The sequence below is a fragment of the Pyrus communis genome, chromosome 15 (genome assembly GCF_041283825.1).
Source record: "Pyrus communis isolate YQ-2024b chromosome 15, ASM4128382v1, whole genome shotgun sequence".
Taxonomy (NCBI): Eukaryota; Viridiplantae; Streptophyta; class Magnoliopsida; order Rosales; family Rosaceae; genus Pyrus; species Pyrus communis.
The window spans coordinates 29,378,921-29,399,969 of NC_142579.1; the positions used below are offsets into that span (position 1 = coordinate 29,378,921).

General features: G+C 37.8%; 1 protein-coding gene across 3 annotated transcripts; it reads right to left on the minus strand.

Moving 5' to 3' along the window:
* Positions 1–808: 808 nt before the first annotated feature.
* On the minus strand, positions 809–20,139 carry LOC148690833 (lycopene epsilon cyclase, chloroplastic-like). Of its 3 annotated transcripts, XM_088685956.1 has the most exons (11): positions 18,980–20,139; positions 17,429–17,698; positions 16,493–16,664; positions 16,075–16,379; positions 15,878–15,975; positions 15,628–15,772; positions 15,177–15,257; positions 14,947–15,074; positions 13,638–13,768; positions 2,964–10,897; positions 1,289–1,950 (listed from the first exon to the last, which is right to left on the minus strand). In XM_088685956.1, the coding sequence occupies exons 2-4, from the start codon at positions 17,456–17,458 to the stop codon at positions 16,204–16,206; spliced, it is 378 nt and encodes a 125-aa protein (XP_088542082.1). In that variant the 5' UTR covers positions 17,459–17,698; positions 18,980–20,139; the 3' UTR covers positions 1,289–1,950; positions 2,964–10,897; positions 13,638–13,768; positions 14,947–15,074; positions 15,177–15,257; positions 15,628–15,772; positions 15,878–15,975; positions 16,075–16,203. The 3 variants fall into 3 exon arrangements, with proteins under 3 accessions (XP_088542081.1, XP_088542082.1, XP_088542080.1); XM_088685955.1 differs by lacking the exons at positions 13,638–13,768; positions 14,947–15,074; positions 15,177–15,257; ... (4 more) ...; positions 17,429–17,698; positions 18,980–20,139 and adding an exon at positions 809–1,000 and having other exon boundaries at positions 1,507–1,822; positions 2,964–9,163; XM_088685954.1 differs by lacking the exons at positions 13,638–13,768; positions 14,947–15,074; positions 15,177–15,257; ... (2 more) ...; positions 16,075–16,379; positions 16,493–16,664 and having other exon boundaries at positions 2,964–8,717; positions 17,429–20,139.
* Positions 20,140–21,049: the final 910 nt, after the last annotated feature.

A 21,049-nucleotide genomic window follows, 5' to 3' on the forward strand; every position in this document is an offset into this window, starting at 1 on the left:
CAAACTTGTTGACCTCTACATGAAGCCACTGCTGAAGTCAACCTTCCAGAAACTTGTCTAATGAATTGATATGCCTAACGATTCATATGCAATGCTTGTAGTTCTCATTTAGAAGTTTTGTCAAACTCAGGAGAGTATCCAAAAGTATACTCACTTGATCTTAATGTACTCTTTTTTTCCTACGATTATGAACACTTTTCTCACTGGGTTTTTGCTACCTAACTAGGTTTTGATAAGGCACTTATCCTGGGCTGGTCATACGTTTATGAGCTCTTTTACTTGCGTCCAGAAGACGTGTAGTTTTGACTTAATGAAACTTCTCACTTTTCTCCTTAGTCTATGATTTTTCTCTCACCATGGGTTTTACCATAGTGAGGTTTTGTGAGTTTTACCTTTTATGCATTCTTCTATTGATTTGAGACTCGCATTTGCTCATGGTGCCGACGACTTCATCAATTGTACTTACTTCATCGTTGAAGACGTGATGCATCATTTACTTGAATATTTACACACTCAAGGGGGAGTGTTGCAGTCCTATTAGATTAGGAATGATCGTGTAAATCCTATCATATATGAGATATCTCTTCGACTAGATATTATCCTATTAGAGTAAGGAATTTACTTTTCCTACTACTATAAATCAAGGCACAATGGGGTGAGATAACACACCTCTCACAGGTACACATCTCTCTCTTTCTCTCTCCTGCTGGCGCACGCATCTCTCTTTGTCCTTTGTACTGTTCAGTAAATTAGGTCCACAACAAGTAGTATATATTGATAAGAGAAGATGAGAAAAGTGTTTACCAAAAAACGTTTTTCACTGTTGGTGCAACTCAATTGGCTTCGTTAAAACTGAAAATAAGGATAAAGTATGATCACCTAGTTATTTTAGTGGAAAGGAATTTGGCTTCTAGCAGTTGGGAGGTTTTTTTTCTGCGATTTGATAGAGACGTCATCAAACTTGTGCAGGCTTGATTTTGAGATTTCTTTTGTTTCTCTGCTGTAAACATATGGTAAAAATTGCAAAACATAGATAACGTTTCTAGCGAGAAGGTCCAAAATCGCAAAATTTGTACAATATTCATTCAACAGTTGATCTACAAATAACAAAAATGCATTTCTCAGAATCAAATGACAGCGAAACCAAGCCAAAACAAATGAGAATCAAACTGTGAACTCTCATGTGCTTGCTTAGCAAAAGCCTAAGGCATCTGCTCAACTTTGGTTTAAACAAACAATACGGGAATATCTAAGGCTTCGCAGCAAATAGAGGAAATGCGTAACAAAGTTTACGGGAATATCAACAATAGTTTATAATTTCAGCACTTACAATTCTGTGCTTATACGCTCAGTCCACATTCTCTAGCAGCATGAATGCTTAGTGTCTTTTAGTATGTTTAGCGTTTTTATTTTCCGTTAAAATTTTTGTAACCATTCGCCCATATTTCACTAAATACAAATACAATAAAAAACCAGAGCCAACCACAGAGAGAGAGAGAGAGAAACCTTGTCAGCGAGCTTGGATTGCTTCTCCATGGCCTTGTTCTGCTGCATTTGAACTAAAAGCAGCTCCGGCCCACCGCCCTTCATGAAATCCTCCTTGTCCGCAAAACCTTCATCACCACGCTGAGGCACGGACCGCTTGGAGACAAGGAAGGGGGAGTTGATTAATGGTTGATGGGTTTTATTTGCTGCTTCATTCGGCGCGGGTGGGTCAGGGTGTGTGGAAGTTACAGTGCTCATGTAAGATGAATGATTCCCCAATCCCCCCACCGCACCCACCAACTTTGAATTAAGATAGTGCAATACTGAATTACGTCCTCTGCAAATGGTTCAATATTGCCAATGCATAACAGCTTTCACAAATGCTACACTCGCATCAACCAGACCCCATGTTGAACCACAAAATCAGCACAAGGAATACAAGGAAGCCAGGTATGATCTGCAAGACTATTGTAACTCCAATAAGGCTTTTGCCATTGTATGCTCGCATAATACATTGAAATAATGCTTCTAAACATGATTCTGTATGATTTCATCTCCTGAAAGCCGATATGAAAAATTGATCCAGGGAAGAAGTTGCCAGAAATTAAAAGTCAGAATATGATTATCACTCACGTCCCTTGGAAGGAAATCCAGAAAGATCATAAATCTGCATAGATCGCGTAGTGAAACCACTAACATAAAATGGTTTTTCTAACATGTTCTGGTAATTGACAACTATAATCATTATTAAGATGTCAATCAATATTAACCAGGACTTCTGCTGTTTGGCTTACGTTAACCTTGTTCCAAAATCCACCCCTAAGAACATGATGTAACGATAATGAATAGAAAATGCATGTATGCTGTTCTATCTACCCACACATGTTCCCTTCCGTTCAAAAAATGCGTCCACAAAATATAGAACCGTCATCAGACTCATCCTGGCCAGTTTCCCTTAGCGTTCAGATAAATAAAAAACAGTTATCAGTATAGACAAAATTCTGATAAATTCACGGAAACATCATATATAACTACTTGCAAATTCAACTCAAGCAGCGTTTTGAAATACATTAAGTAGGGGTATCGTTTAATCGCAAAGTGAAGCAAATTGAGAAACATATTAACCTCAATGTAAATAAAGTGCTCTGATTTGGTTCCTTCTGACCACTGACTGTCACTAACAGTAAGAAACAGATAAACGTTTGCTACAGATTAACTGATTAGCCCTCTGACATTTATCACCGCCACGGAGGTTTACAGAGTACACATCTCCTTGGAATCTTAAATTTGTTTATAATTCTATAGGCTCTTCTTTCCCCAGGTTCAATTACTAAGCCATTGTCCTAAGCAGTAGGTTCTTCAAAGTTACTTAACTCGACAGTTATGACAGATATATCACTACATAAGAAATTGTAAGTCAAGTCAGAAATGACATTCGCAATAATATTGATTTTCAAAAGGACTGAGTTTTGGTTCACCTGATGTCAACATGAGGAACATGGGCCAACTTGTCCCAATTCATCTGGGAAACCACCCTTGTTGCCCCATTCTTGTGTTTCCCACCACTCTGGATCTTTCATGCTAGGATGTGCCACCCTGTCAGAGGCCAGTTTTCCATGTTGAGCCAGAGAACAAAGGTCATCTGCAAGGCCCCTCATTGGCTTGTCAGGACCTACTGGTGTAATTTTTGACTTTCTAAAAAGGAAGCAAGATTGTTGCTAACCCTGCTTGGCTTATCAAGGAGATCACGAGGAGAGTCCATCCCATTTAGTTTTGTGTCTTCATATAAGAAACTCAGCCCATTAGCTTCTTGGGGTGTAAGAAGTGGGATATCTTGACAGGATAATACCGAAGAGAGGGAATCTGTGCTTTTATACTCTTTGCAGTTATTAGCATTCTTAATTTCAATCTCCATCTCTTGGCTTCTTCCCATGTAATGCGTAATGACCATGCGGTGCTCCGGCATAAGTCGAGGAATTGCTTATTCGCTTGGAGCCTTATTTCTCCGACCGGATACCTATTTACTTGAAATAAAATCTTATTACAAACCAAGCAAAATACCAACCTTTGTGAAGTTTCAGCGCTAAACAAATTGCCTCATTTCAGAAAAGATCTAGAGCTTGGTAAAAACCATTCACCAAGGCAACAAATATCAGGCAAACAATAACAGAAGCAACCAAATTTGAGGGAACCATGAATTCAACGATCAAATTACCGAGGAAGTCAGTAACCGAGACAGAAAATTTATGCCCAACTGTTAATCAAGGTTTCAAATAGCAAGGCACCATGATCTTAGATAGAAACGTACTCTTCTTTTTAGGGTCAATATAAAACATGAACCAATGCAACAAAATTTGAGGGGAACCATGAATTCAAGGATCAATTTACCGAGAAAGCAATTTGAGGAACCAAATAATTTGAGGGGAACCATGAATTCAAGGATCAATTTACCGAGAAAGCAAATTTAAACCCAATTATGAATCAAGGTTTCAATATAACCAAGAGCCATGATCGAAGATAGAAACAAAATTTCTTCCTTTGCTCAACATTAACCCTAAAACCAACAAGATAATAACAAGATGAGAAAACCAACAAGTTGACCAACAAAATACCTAACAAATCAGTTTACCAAAAAAAAAAAATACCTAACAAATCATGAATGAAGAATCAAAACAACCGAGGCCCACGAATACATGTAAGAATATACAAACATCAATTTTGACAACATATTAGTCAAAAGTAACCATGAACTTAAGGCATCAAGATATTTGAGACAGCCATAAGGTATTAAAAACTGATGATCTGGGATAAAAAAGCCCAAAAAACCATTAACCAATGCAAAAACTATCGAGACAACCATTAAATATGTAACAAATATTGTGACAATAAACATTGAGGCAACCACTAATCAATGCCTTACAAAATAATCTGAGACAACTACGAAATGAGAGATCAAATAACCGATGTAATTATTATCCAAGGTAATCATCAATCGAGGGCCGAGGCTATACATCCAAGGCAACCATAAATCGATGCAACCATAAAATTAAGCGAACAAATCTGAGGACTTGGGGATCAATGCCTTACAAAATAATCTGAGGTAACTACGAAACGAGGCATAAAATAACTGAGCTAATTATTAATCAAACCAATAAATCAAGGCAACAAATTCGAGGCAACACATCCAAGTAACCATAAATCGAGTGTGGAGGCTACAAATTCGAGGCAACCTTAAATCAATGCAACCATATAATTAAACTAACAAATCCGAGGCAGCAGAGTCGAGGCAACCAAAATTGAGGTAAAATATCCAAAGTAACATAAATCGAGGGTCGAGGCTACAGATCTGAGGCAACCATAAACCGATGCAACCATAAAAATAAGCCAACAAATCTGAGGCAACCATGACAAGCATTAAACGTGAACTTATGACATCAAGAAATTTGAGACAACAATAAATTAGCCCACAATAATCGAGGCAACGAAAGGGTATTAAATGCATAAAAAATGAGTCAGCCCATAAGGCACTAAAAACTCAGGACTTGAGGATCAAAAAGCACAAAAATCATTAACCAAGATAAAAATTATCGAGACAATCATTAAAATACGCAACAAATATCGTGACATTAAATAACTGAGGTAACTACTTATCAATGCCTTACAAAAATAATTAGAGGCAACTACAAAATAAGACATCAAATAACCTAGGTAATTATTTAATCAAAACAACAATTCGAGGCAACAAATCCGAAGCAGCAAATTCTAGCCAACCAAAATCGAGGCAACATATCCGAGTAACGATAAATCGAGGGCTAAGGGTACAGATCGGAGGCAACCATACATCAATGCAACCATAAAGTTAAGCCAACAAATTCGAGGCAGCAAATTCGAGGCTACAGATCTAAGGCAACCATAAATCAATGCAATTAGGGATGGGCAATGGTTATGACGGGTGGGTGATCGCAGTTATTTATCCGTAACCGTTTATGTTCATACCCGCATAACCGTTTACCCGTTAGGTAATTGTATAAACAGTTATATCCATATCCATAACCGTTTATAAACGATTAACCATACCCATAACCATGTACCCATTTAACCATAACCATTTATCCATTTACCCATTTTTTCATCCGTCTACATGTTCTTTTTTTAACAACTTAAAAATTACATAAGAAAAATTTGTCATAATTTTCATTTTATGACAATTAAACTCCATTATAGTTACATTTTAGCATGCATTTTCCTATTTTAATCATTTAAGTCCTCATACAATTTCAATAATTGAAATAATAATTTACGAACGATATTTTAAATTTTAACTGATATATATGTGATGTCTTTGCAAAATGGCGGGGAAGTTCCATCCATGCAAAGAACTCCACATGGCTTGGTGCGTCGGCGCAGGATGTTTGGTTTCAAAATGGCCTGTTATTTGAGCTGTATAGATACACTTTAATCGGGGACAAAGAGTTCAACAAGAGATTGAAAATTTAGGGTTTTTAATTTTGTTTAAAATTTTATATATATTAAATTAAATGGGTAAATGAATACTCGATATAACCGTTAGTAATACTCATAACGGATAACAGTGGGTAATACCCATAACCGCCCAATTAAATTTCACGGATAAATGGTTATACCCATAACTGTTTATTCGTCTAAACGGTTACCCATAACTGCCATGAGCTTTAAATGAGCAGGTAACCGCAGTTACCTAAACTCATGGGTATTTTGTCCATCTCTAAATGCAACATAAAATTAAGCCAACAAATCCGAGGCAGCAAATTTGAGTCAAAATATCTGAGGTAACCATAAATTGGGGGCCAAAGCTATAGATTCGAGGCAACCATAAATCGATGCAACCATAAAATGAAGCCAACAAATTTGAGGCAACCATGACAAGCATTAAAACATGAACTTAAGACATCAAGATATTTGAGATAGCCATTAATTATCCCACATTGATTAAGGCAACAAAATGGTATAAAAAAGGCAGCCATAATGCATAAAAATGAGTCAGCCATAAGGCACTAAAATCTCAGAACTTGGGGATCAAAAAACCATCAACCAATGCAAAAACTATCGAGACATGCATTAAAATACGCAACAAATATAGTGACATTAAACAACTGAGGTAACCACTAATTAATGCTTTACAAAATAAAATGAGACAACTATAAAATGAGGCATCAAATAACCGAGGTAATTATTTAATCAAAACAATAAATCAAGGCAACAAATACGAAGAGCAAATTCGAGCCAACCAAAATCGAGGCAACATATCCGAGGTAACCATAAATCGAGGGCTGAGGCTACAGATTCGAGGTAACCATACATTGATGCAACCATAAAATTAAGCCAACAAATCTTAGGGCAGCAAATTCAAGGCAACCAAAATCGAGGCAAAATATTTGAGGTAACCATAAATCGAGGGCCAAGGGTACAGATCCAAGGCAACCATAAATCGATGTCACCATAAAATTAAGCAACAAATTCGAGGCAAAATATCTAAGGTAACCATAAATCGAGGGTCGAGGCTATAGATCCGAGGCAACCATAAAATTAAGCCAACAAATCTGAGGCAACCATGACAAGCATTAAAACATGAACTTAAGACATCAAGATATTTGAGATAGCCATTATCGAGGCAGCAAAAAGGTATAAAAAAAAGGCAGCCATAATCATAAAAAAAAAAAAAAAAAAAAAAAAAAGAGTCAGCCATAAGGCACTAAAAACTCAAGAATGGGGATCAAAAAGCCCAAAAAACCATTAACCGATGCAAAAATTATTGAGACAACCATTAAAATACGCAACAAATATTGTGACATTAAACAACTGAGGTAACCATTAATCAATGCCTTACAAAATAATATGAGGCAACTACGAAATGAAGCATCAAATAACTGAGGTAACTATTAATCAAAACAATAAATCGAGGTAACAAATCCGAAGCAGCAAATTCGAAGCAACATATCTGAGGTAACCATAAATCGAGGGTTGAGGCTACAGATCCGAGTCAACCATAAATCAAGGGCCGAGGTTACAAATCCGAGGCAACCATAAATCAATGAAACCATGACAATCATTAAAACATGAACTTAAGGCATCAAGATATTTAAGACAGCCATTAACTAGCCCGCAATGATCGAGGCAGCGATGAAATGTATCAAAAAAGGCAGCCATAATGCATAAAAAATGAGGCAGCCATAAGGCATTAAGAACTGAGGACTTAGGGATCTAAAAGCCAAAAAAAACCATTAACCAATGCAAAAAAACTATCGAGACAACCATTAAAATACACAACAAATATCGTGACATTAAACAACTAAGGTAACCACTAATCAATGCCTTCAAAGATAATCTGAGGCAACTACAAAATAAGGCACCAAATAGTTGAGCTAATTATTAATCAGGCCTATAAATCGAAGCAACAAATCTGAGACAACATAACCGATGTAACCATAAAAGGGTTTAGGCAGCGATGACAAATCTAGCCCACAAATCTAAGGCAACCATGACAATCATTAAAACAAGACGGCCATAAAAAAGGTATATATAAAAGTGGATGCCATAAAGCATAAACCGAGGCCAAATATCATGGCAACCAAATAACCCATAAACCAATATCCAGCACAACAAATATCGAGGCCACCAAAAATAGCAGCATCGAATAACTGAGGCAACCATGAAAATGGTGAAGATATACGAAAGGATGGTTTCAATTTTTCCTTTCCCTCTCTATTTTTCAGACTAGATTATGCTAGAATCGACTTCATATATTTTTTATTGATTTTCCAAATGAAAACCCTACCTGGGAATTTAAATCTTTTCATGAACTAGAATCATACAAAATAACATGCATTTGTTTAGCCAAACATAATAAAACCCTAATTTTAATTCTATTCAACCTTATCTGCATACAATAGCAGTTAACCAATTATAACAATAAAATAACTTATCTTATGAAGCCGACGACAACCACAATCGCACCACAGGCCAGGAGTGCAGAAGATCTCCACTGTCAGAACATTCTCCCGCATCCGCCATCAGATCATTCTTCGGTCGCATGCCCATCAGATCATTCTCCGCTCGCACGCCCGTCAAATCATTCTCCGATAGCATGCCGTCAGATCATTCTCCGATAGCACGCTGCCAGATCATTCTCCGCCGCACGCCGTCAAATAATTCTACGATCGCACGCCGTGAGATCATTCTCCGAGTGCAGAGATCTGAATTCAAAGTGCACCCTAAAATCGCCTTGCCAAGAAGAGAAACAGAAGAAGAAAAAAGTGCGTTGCGGTAATGTGCCGTTGGAAAGTTAGGGATTTTGTTTAAATAATTATTTTTAGTCGGTGCGAATTTGAAAGATGACGGCGTGTACAGTAAAAAGACAAGATTTTCTGTATTCCGCTTTGCACCTCAAAACGATGTCGTTTCGCTAGTTCTCTCTCCCTCCGTCTTTTCACTCTCTTGTTATCAAAACTCAAAACTCACCCTAGCATGTATACTATTACTATCATTATCGTAGGTGGGGATTTGTTTTTATTATTTTTTTCTTTCTAAAGTTTTTAAATTTTAAATTCATTCGAAATTTTAAAACCTTTCAACATTTTAGTGTTGTTTTAAATTTGTTTCAACATTTTTAAACATTTCAAACAAGTATCCAATCTATTGAAATGTCACATCCATTAAGCACCAGTTTGATTTTTGTTATATTAACTAGGCCAATCAAAGCTTTCAAGACTAGTGTGAAGCCAAAAATAATCAAGAAAAATATTGAGGCAACACATAGACGTTTGGGTGAAAAAGACAAAATAACCCTTGAGGCACACCGGAACTCCCACGTGCATACAACGGACAATAACGACTCAATCAATGTCAAAAGTGACCTAAATGGTATTCTTTTAAACTCTCTCATCAAATCTTCACCCACAAGGTAACTTCCAATTATTCTTTGCAAATTGAGAGTTATTGACAAAATTAATTGATTAATTGCTAAATGAATTGCAAGATATTATTTCATATAATATCTTGCAATCAATCCCACAAATCAACCAAATGTGGACGGCCCCAATTCTCCTAATAGGGCCGGCCACACCCCTATGTATAGCCACTCATTTTCTCCAAAACCTAAGTCCAATTCTTTTTTTAAATTCTCTAAACACTTTCTCTCTCAAATTCTAACTTTGACATCGGAGATTCTTCGGCCAAAGCCCCCCCCATTCATCGTGAGCGCGTGAGACTCTTGGCCTTGATCTTAGGTGTTACTTGTTTTGCAGGCGCATTTTCGTCCAAGCAGGAGAAGGTGGAAATTTGCATCCATAAATTGGTGCCTTCATTGAGAGTCTTGATTCACACTCTTGAAGAAGACTCTTGCATTCAAAGTTTCTCATTTCTTGTTCATTTGCAGATTTTTCGTACGTTCTTATTCTTAGAATTTTTTATAAAAATTCTTTGATAAAACGTAAAAGAAAAGTTAAATGACAAGAGATTCGAAAACCACGACGAACGGAAATTCCAATGTTCAAGATTTTGGACCACGACAATCCACGAGGCTTAACACGACGATGAGTAAAGCGGCACCATCCCCAAGAGGCACCACTGTGACAACCACCGTGTTAGTAGGCGAGCCCATGGCTCACGATGAGCATGCCACCTCTCAGTAATAGGCCCTAGCCCGTGCCACAAGGCAGCTAGCCTAGACTAATCAGACCACGGTCCAAAAGGTGTAAGCCTTGAAGGCAGCCCAACTTATAGCCACTTCAGCAGTTCAGGCCCAGGAGCAAGCCCAGGCCAAGACACCAGCAGTCGAAGCCTGGCACACCCAGGCCTACACCACAGAGCGACGCCAAGCCCATACCCAAGTCATTTTGTAAAGCCTGGCCCAGACCCGCAACGCATAACAGCCGGCCCAAGCCTTTACGAGGAAAAAGCAGGCCTAGCACCCACGCGCACCGTACGCGGGGTAGCCTACGCACGTGGCTCAGCCCACACCAGCGATCTGACTTACTTCCGCCACCCAATTTAAGATCCAGCCCACTCCCATAGCCTTCAAAGCAGCCCAAACCGGTCCAAGACAGGTTCAACCATCCCGAATTCAAATTTATGGATCAACAATTGAACCGGGGGCATTTTCACCTTATTTCTTTGAAGATTTGACATTTCCCAACTCAAATCTCGCGTTTGGAGTCCATTACACTTCCATTACTCAATGAGACGTATACCATCCAAGCTCTTCCAACCCGAATGGCAAATCACACTTGTCTTGATAAGTCATAGAGTTGACAAGCACCCTCGCACATCAGACGACCTTGGTAAATCAGCTCTTGCAGCGCACCGAGATGCAATGTGTGACATGCTCAACCCTGATATTCTCCAAACACCAAGGTAGACACGTGCTGGTCAACACCTGAAGGTGACGAAGCCATATTAGGATGCATGAGAAATAATAAATATAAACAATACTTGTAAATTTAAATACAATGGTTATGCAATTATGGAACGTGTCAAGAGCATACCACTAATCCTAGACACTAAAAAGGAATAATATAAAATTGAATGGACAAAGAGATGGGTTCTACATCGAGGGACTCGAAGATGCTGATGCGGAAATGCCTTGACACTAGGATTTTTCGCCTCAATTCTAAGTCCTGAGGGGGCGCAAAACAAAACATGAGTAGACCAAGTTATATATAAGGAATACTGAAACAGTTATTCATCAACGTACTAACCCCCAAAGTTTATGAAAACTCAATAGTATAAGATGTAATAGATTTTCCAAAAAACCCTAACATGCCATAAAATCTTTCATAAAACATATATCATATATAATGTGCTTAGTAGTGGTATATTTATAAGGCATATACATATATATAATATTTCATTCGCCCCAAGGCATATAGAACACTTCTTCATTCATCTGAAGGTTCTACATCACGTGCCTGTAGGCAGAACATTCGAATAACCACTAAGTAAGTATGTAGGGACATTAACATAATATATCTAATATATATATATATATATATATATCTTACTCGGAGTTTAATAGCTAAAGCGTCATATCATAAAACCTATTCATAATATCATATATACTACGAAGAACGTAAAATCGATAAAGCATGAATATCATAAAGCGTAAATCCAATTTACTCCTAAACATTACATAAAACGTAACCATTAAATTATGCTTTTCATGTATGCATTTCTAATAAAAAAATATGCATGTTAGAAGGGGTCCACTCACAAATATTCTGTTGTCGAAGAGCCATGCAAACTAGTGAAGACGGAACGCCACGAATGTTTGCACCTAAGCATACAAAGGATCTAATTAATAAAATTATACTAAAACGATTGAATTTGGGAAACTGACGTCGAAAACGAATTTAGGACGTCGAATTACCCTAAGAAGGGTCCTGGGCAAATTTCGTAAAAGTCAACACAGAATATTCTTAGAGAATATTTCCTGACGAAATATTCCCTAACGGAATATTCCATCCGGGGTCAACAGGTCGGATCCGGTCAATAAGTCATGGTTTTGGACCAGTTTAGCTAGGCTAGGCCGATTCTCATTTAGGTTGGGCTTGGGTTTAAAAGGTTTTGGGCTTGTAACAGGGCTGAGTTTGACTCGGGCTCTGGGCTGGGTAATTGGACCGACCAAGGGTGGTGGGTCGGGTTCGACCTGTTCTCAGGCTGGGTTGGCCGGGTTTTGAAAGGGGGAGAAAGCTGGAGCTTCCATGCTCCGTTCAACCTCAAAACTCACCCAACGAGGGTCAAACAAAATACCAAAATGAAGCCCAAAGAACAAGGAAAAGATTCATACCAATTTCAAGGCGTGTGGTGGCCGAAGTTGGCCAGAAAGTGGTCTGAAAATCACGACATTCTAGTCAGAATCTGGGTTTTAAAGTATTCTTCGTTCCTGTGTGATTTCGTGGTTCACCATGCAAACCCAAGTTACAAACTAAGCTACAAAGATGAAAAGTGAGGATCAAGGGTATCCCGGAGCTTACCCCACATCGGGAAGATAAAGAACTAGCCGGGATCTCTCCAAGCTTTTGCATCGGTTTTGTAGTGCTATCATCATTGTCTGCACTTGTAGAATGAGAAAAAAGGACAAGGGGGATGATGGAGGTCTAAGAGGGAGAAAGAGTGTTGGTGTGTATGGGTGTGCTCGAGAAGCTGGAGAGGGGAGAACACAGAAATGGAAGAGAGAGAAAGAAGAAGAGAGACCTTACGAGGAGGGAAAAAATGAGAGATGCCGGGGAACAAAAATCAAGGATGGGCCCCATGTGGCTCACCAACCAATCCCATAAAAGATAAAATAAGAAAATATCTCCCTTGAGTGTGAAATTACCATTTTACCCTTTCGATTTGCCAAAATCGGGACGGGTTGTTACAACGTGCACTAGACGAGGTGTCCCGAAGCATGACAAGGGCAGACGACGAACCTCTCAAGCAGCGTCTCGGCAAGCAGCCCCTTAACCAGCCACGATCCGAGTGTTCTAGCAGTTTACATTCCCGCTTGGGTCATCGGGATATCGTATATTCTCATCTTAGTGCACGGAGGAGCGTGCACTCCCGATCAAGCCCACGGATGAGCATAAGTTCACGGTTGATTTGGTCGATCAAAAGACTAATTTTCTAAGAACTCCGAATTCTAGTTCAAATAGGAAACCTTTTATTTTTTGTTTTATCATTTAATTATGTTTCCTAGTTTTATTCTAAGACCTTTTCAAGGTAGGGTTTTATTTTCTAGTAGTATAAATAAGACTTTTTAGCCATTAGAAGAAGGGGGAATGTACGTGGAGAATTTAGTTAGGCTTTGATGCTTTGTATTTTGAAGATGTTTTCTATCCTTTTTCTATTTCAATAAATTCCTTTTGTTTTATGGTTACTAGTAGCTAATTTTCGTTTGCTAGGGCGATACCTTGAGCCTTAGCATGAATATGTAGTTTTTATTTAATTGCTTCTGATTATACATGCATACTTTGAATTATTAATCACTGTGCTTTAAACTGTCTCTATATCTTAATGCTTAGCTACCATTAGGATGTTTAGATAAGTAATTGGATGCAATTCATCTGTTCCAAGTTACTTCATGAAGCAAGAATGTCTAGAAAAACGACGCATAAGATATAGAGAATTGATCGTACCAGGTGGGTAAGCGGAAGAAAGTATGAAAGAATGTCCTGATGTCGTTGGTATCCTGTTGCAGAATAAGTGCTAGTCCGAAAAGAAAGAATGCTCTCTGGCGTCTCATTTCTTGCGGCCAGTGTATTCCATGCTGAAAGGAAAAGAGTGAATCACAAATTGCAACTATGCTAGCTAAGTAGGGATAACAAGTGACAAAGCAAGCATAATTCAAACGCGAGGCAGGTAGATTTTTAAAGAAAAAAACATATCGACGCAGCTCACTCTGTGCCTAGCAAATTACCGAATAAGTGGGGAATGAGAACTGAAGGTTTCTAACTCAAGGCTCGTGCAACAAGAACTCTAATACCATGTTAGGGAATGCGCCGATAAAGTATATGAAGGTCACAACACACAGTTCTTGCTCGTATTTTAATTATTTTGATTGCATGACTAACAACACCGAGTATGGCTGCATGTTTACAAATTCTGACAAAGTAAGAGCAACAACATGTAGACATAGAGAGATGATTTTCCTCTTCAAGCTAATATTGCTAAAGGTAAGCTAAAAACTGTTGGAAATTATATATTATATATTATAGTATATAATTTTAATAATTGAATGAAAAATATTGTTAACCAATTTCTTAGAAATGTTATGTTGTTTAGTTGTATTCCCTTGATAAGTGACGTATACTTATAGATGAAAAGTAACATCTCTTTGATAAGTAGAAATTGGATTCTATATAAACCCATGAAACCATTGGTATTAAATATAGAAAATTAGAGTTAATTTTTACTCTTGAGAAATAGGGTTTTCCCACTTTGTTTCTCTCATGCTTTGTGAGTCAAATTCCGAGTTGTGTCTTGAGAATACGGAATATATAAAGTTCGCCAGAGTCCGAAGATTGAAGTGCTTTGACTTCGGATTATAGATTGTTGAATCCTGGGAGATGGACGCCTACCGAACTACAAGCACAAGAGTAGAGACGAAATTCTATTTTTAGGACATTGCATTTATGCAAGCCTCAATCTCCAAGTTTGTCAGTTTTTCTAACTTTATCTCTAGTTGTTTATATTAATTTTGTATACTATTGATGTTGTTATTTTCTTTATGATTATTATCATTGGAATTCTTGTGTTATTTTCATATTTTCTAATATTGCTCCAACAATAACATCGAGAACAAGGTCCGGAGGATATCAAGCCTTTGAACAGTTCGACAAAAAAATTATTGGCAGTGCAGCTGTCTTTCAATGTATGGAAATGTCTATATGTTTATTTTCCGGAACGTACTATGCAGATAACTATTCCAAATAAACCAACGCTTACCTAGGTCGAGATGTTCTGATTACTCATTTGGCGGCTGGGAACAACCTTGCAATGATCCGGCTTTAAAATAGTTGCAATCACTGAAGCGTATTTTGGAGCCTCGGACAAAGACCTCGCAAGTGAATACCCTGGTAGATGATGATAAATTAGAGGCTAATTTTGACTGAACAATTGGGGAAACTGCTCTGATCAATGTATTCGGTTTAATTGCTACGTGTGGCTGGATGTACCATGCAAGCAGCAGCACCAAATACTAGGTTCTTTTGCTCTGTATTTGGTAAGGCGCCACCAACTGGAATCCAAGACCATTCCTGCATAAATTACTGCAGGATTATGCCTTGAATTATGAAAGTAAGACCAAATTCCTGATCAGACACTGCATCAACTTTCAAGATAAATATGTGATTGTTCCGCTACACGGAAAGGGATGAAGCCTAGTTGAGATAGTTCAGAGATGTTCATCATAAAACTTGAAGCATTGTAGCCCGTCATATAAACTTTAACTCTTCTTAAGTTTTTGTAATATGGATTCCCACTGTCTTTAACCGTGTCAAGAGCTTTTTCTTCAATAAATCAAAAGGCATGGCCTCTTCAGAAGCCTAGCTAGTTTAATCAATTTCTCTAAGTACTTTGAAAGCAAATTAAGTAACGGATAAAGAAACTGATGTACATCGAGCAAACCTCAAAGAACAATGTTGTCAGAGACATGGGCATGACATAAAGAAATGATGGATATTATGCTCCTAAAGACGGAACTTTTTGCTTCGTGTAGTTTCTATAATCCATGAAAAACCATCACGCTGGGATCATACGGATTATTTTCCACCTGAAATTGTAAGAATGGACATAATAGCAAGTCATCAAAAAACTTCTGCCCTGGAAGGAAGTTAAGGAACTAATCATAACCATCCCAGAGCACAATTGTTCCTACCTCAACTTCGATACCATATGCTGTTTGGACAGCCACTTTCGGACCACCCACCTCGTACTGCAAAAGCTTCCCAGAAGCAGCTCCGGATGCAACAGTACCTAGCCTATAACACCAGTTAGATGTTCGAAGCAAGGCATGGAAGAAGTAGGAAACAAAATATACATTCTTTAAACCGAAGAAATGTTATTCCGTCGTACCTACACGAAACAACGATAGCCCACGGGCTAGACTAATGCCATTGCTAGCTTCAACAATACTTTCCACCCTTGAATCGAGGTACGAAGCAGCTGACTCCACACACCTAATAAAAATGTATATAGAGAGAATTACAATGCCTGCAAGCATAAAACGAGTAGAAATGTAGTTCTCAAAAGCTCCTCATGTAGCTTATCTCGGCAAACACGACCATAAGCGCGAGGGATCATAATGGGGTCAGAATCATAGTCGAGGTACACAATGGTGTTCTGCCAAACATGTTCAATACACCCTTCAAGTCCAAGATCTGGAAATGTAAAAATGAAAGCGAATATCGGATGTGAGCAGAGTTTGTGGAGTTCCTTTGAATTGGGTAGTTCACAAATCGTACAATAAAAAAGACAATAGTAAAGTTAAAACCTTTCAACTCATCCTCCCAAACACCATAGTTGTTTGTGAAAGGAAGATCAGGGCCAATAAGCCCAACTTTCACTCCCAACTTGGCTGACTCTGCAGCCAGAGCAAAACCTGCTGGACCACAACCAATCACCATTAAATCCAAAACATTGTCTCCTACTGGTATTGGCGGTAGCTGCAAATGAATCCATAACAGCAATACAAAGTTAGATTTCGGGTTTTCGGGTTTCAAGTTTCGAACATGCACGCTTTGGAAAAATATGCACAAATAGAACCATTACAAACTTTTAATAAAAATAAAATTGGACATGCACTAAAATCGCCAATAAGGGCTTATCCTAAATATCTTCATAGTTTTATTAAAAATACCAAGTTTTTTTTTTTAAATGCTTTCTGAATACAACTGAAAAGTGATTTTAAGTTTTTCTTCTAAGAATAATGCTAGGGAGACAATATTTGGAAACCCAACAAAATTTGCAAGCTAAATGGTGTGTCACCAATAAGAATGAGCACATTTATCAACGCTTAAGTAATAAATCAATCATTAACCTCCATGTCTTTTAGTTTCCTAAATTTTGTTTACAAATTTAGTCTCCCTAGCATTACTCCTAAACATAGTAAAAAAATGTTTTTGGTTGTCAAGAACCACTTTTGCTTCCATTGTAAATCAAATCTATATTCCTAACCCAGAGTTCAACTTTGCATTTGAACTACCAACATATTCCACATGCATGCATTCTCGCTAACCCTAATATCAGTAAACCATAGTTTTTCCAGAAACTAACAGTGCACTTGCAGTCGAAGACATGTAGTGTCATTTAGTAGATATTTAGTGTTTTATTTGCGGTTAAAAATTCTGCAACCATTCGCCCATATTTGACTAAATACACATACAATAAAAAGCCACAGAGCCACAGAGAGAGCGAGAGAGAGATCAACCTTGTCAGCGAGCTTGGACTGCTTCGCCATGGCCTTGTTTTACTGCATTTGAACTAAAAGCAGCTCCGGCCCGCCTCCCTTCATGGAAATCCTCCTCGTCCGCAAACCCTTCCTTCACCGTCACGCTTACACCAGCGCCTGCCCCTCCCGCACAAGCTCTCATTCGCAGAAGAGAAACCTTGTTGCACAAGCCATAACGGAAAAAAGGACCTTCTTTTCTACTCGCCAGTCCTCCTCTTCTCCTCACCCTCCAGATCGAGCAAAACGACGCTGTCATTGCCGCAACGCATGTTAGATGAAACACAAACCAAGAACAAGTAATATGAATTATATCTGCAGATGAACTCGAAGAAGCAGCCACGTCCAAGTTTCGCTGTAAGGTTGCAGTGCACCTTCTCCTCTCTCCAGTAATCGGTTTGCTCTAACTAATAATAGGTCTTAGTTCAATGATCGAGTGTATAAACTGTGAGAGCAGAGGCCACTATATATACACAACATAATCCTCGCCAAATCCCATAAGGATTCCCCTATTAGAATCCTTATAGACAACCAACATAGTGTTTCAACATAACATGGATTACAAATCCATTCTCAATAAGACTTCCTATCCAAACTTGAATCAAATAACTTGATCCACGGATTCATACTCATGCTCATATTCTAACATTCTCCCACTTGAGCAAGTATGAAAAAGTAAATTAGTTCTATCAAGTTTACAACAGGGTGATCACTAAGTCTTTTGAGTTTCATCATAAACAATCTACCTGTGCATTTCAAAACACAGGACCAAAAGCTGTCAATTACAACCATTATGTAAATGCTAACTTCAAATCACATATGTTCAATTTGCACTTATAACATTATGACCAAACTGATACAAGCAGACCTTAAAATTGTCTACTCCCACTATTTTCCAACTTAATTCGAAACAATTAAGTCTAACAGATTGTAAAACTATCAACTAGTAATTCATTCCAATATAATGAATTACCAATATATGAATTCAACCAACTGCTCAAGTCAAATCACAAAGATTCTTAAAGCATCAAACTGAATCCAACACACACACACACACACACACACTTATATATATATATGACCAATCAAAAAATTGAATCTCTAAATGTAATAAACCTAGCTAACAAGTATACTAATTGATAGTTAAACTAGCTAAACATAAACTTAACTTTAGAGAAGAACATTATTGCCACACCAGCTCTTCAAACTTCACAGTAGCATCACTTCTCAAACTTTATTTTGCAACTGTCCTTAATGCAGCAATTGCTCTTTGTAAAACAGAATAACAAACTACCCCCACTGATCAAAAGACTTTTCACAGACATTAACTACCTATTTGCCACTAGCTCTCAGATAATCCTTAAACAGTTCACAATCCTTTCTTAGATGACCTCGAGTTTTGCAGAAAAAAACACTTAAGCTTGGCAACATTTTTAATTTTTGGTTTAAGATTGTTAGACCCTTTAGAGATATCAAATATTTTAGCAGAAGTACCAGTCTTATCAGAAGGTTTGGAGCACTTGAAATCCTTACTTGATTTATTTCCATCATTGTTGAATTTCTTCCCCTTTCCTCCTTGCACAAAATTCACAGTCTCAACATCCTTGCCTCTTTCTTACTGTTGCCAAGTCTCCTCTTGAACACATTGTGCGATGAGCTCATCTATATCCCAACTCTTGTCTTGTGTATTATAAGACAACTTCAACTGAGAGTACTTGCTAGGGAGAGCCTGAAGGATCATGAATACCAGTTGCTTTTCACCAATATTGACATCCAGTGTATTCAACTTTTCAGCAGCATCGGTCATTTTCATGATGTAATCTCTTATAGAACCAGTGCCTTTAATCTTGTATGTGGTGAGCATTGCCATGTATTGACTAATTTCTGCCTTTTGAGACTCCTTGAACTTTTTCTCAATTGCATTCAAATAATCAACTACCAATTCATGCTTCTTTATTCCACCTCGAACAGTATCAGTCATGGCACTTTCAAGGATAAAAAGTGCCACTTTGTTGGCTCTGACCGATCTCTCTGCATCTGCTTTCCCAGCCCGTGTACATTGATCAGTCAGAATTGGTTTGGGAGTATCCAATGCAACATCAAACTCATTAAGTGTCAACAACAGTCCAATCTCTCGTCTCCACTTCTTGTAGTTGCTTCCCCCAGTGAGAATGGGAATATTGGCTAAGTTCATAATCCTTAATGATATTGCAGATCCTGCAGATTCAGCGGAGAAATATGCAACAACAGACAACCAATAGATGTCTCATGCATAATGATGTAACATCAAAATAAAACGATCATCAGAATCAGAAGATCATGACTTTGCAAGATATTGGAAAATTATAGCCTTATATGTGATTGGTCATCCATTGCTTAAGAATTCCTAACTGGCAGTTTTAATGAGTTTGGATTTTTCGTTGATTTCGATATCGGTATTTCAAAACTCAAACAGAAAACCTGGATTCAAACTATGCATCACAATAGGTATGCCAATACCAATAAATCACCATAAATCATCAAACATACCTCCTGCAGATGAGTTTCAATTTGACATAGCGCAGCGGAAATAATCATCCAAATTGAAAACAGTAGTTTAGAGATGTATGGCTCATGTTTGTGATTTCTGTAATCGAAAACCCCCAAATTGGGGAGAGAACCCATACCAATGATTTTGCAGGAAGTCCAACGGAAAAGAGAAATTTTTCACGGTAATATTTTAATAACACGTTTTGTCATTATTCATAAAAACCACATACCGGAACCCGAGTTCGATTCCTCTAGGTTGAAACATAAGGCAAATTTATTTAAGCTGCAGAGCCCATTGATTTTAATAACAGAATTCATAAACTTGTGATTAAGGTTCTGATACCACATGTTAGATGAAACACAGACCAAGAACAAGTAATATGAATTACTGTGATCAAAACACAAACTGATGTTCATTAAACTAATGTACAGAGAAGATCATACCTGCCGATGAACTCGGAGAAGTAGTCATGTCCACGTATCGGACAACCATTGCAGCCGCCTAGGCGACACTGCAAAAAACACACGAGGCTTGACAGAAAACTGATAGAAGAGCAATGCTCAAATCTTCATTACCATAAAATTATAATTCCAAATTGTCTCCTTTTAACATATCAAACTCCTTCCCTAATATACTTGTGTGCCAAAACATCTTCATCAATGCAGATACAACTCCCTAAGCCACTGAAGCATATTAAATTACAATTGTTCCACCTAGCCACTTAATTTAAAACACAACTTACAATGCATCAAAATTACTATAAATATTAAATCATAGCCTAAGATGTATGAATCTCAAATTAATAATTAACAGAATGACCAAACACCAAAATATCAAAAACCCCGTTGAATAAACTCCTTATGCACTGCATCAATTTGTAACGTGCATTTTATAATTTTTTTTTCATTTTCTCCTCCGTCGGACTCCACACTTTTCTCATATAATATAAGAGTTGTCCACTTAGCCAGGCCGTCCCGCCGAAGTCTCTTGGTAGGACTATCATTACAAAGGGAAAAAACAGGATGTATTGATAAAATTTCTCGGTGCATTTAAAAGCCTCTGCCTTGGTCATA

Coding starts and splice junctions, on each gene's coding strand:
- LOC148690833 (XM_088685954.1), bottom strand. CDS start 19,640: ATGAACTTAGCCAATATTCCCATTCTCACTGGGGGAAGCAACTACAAG.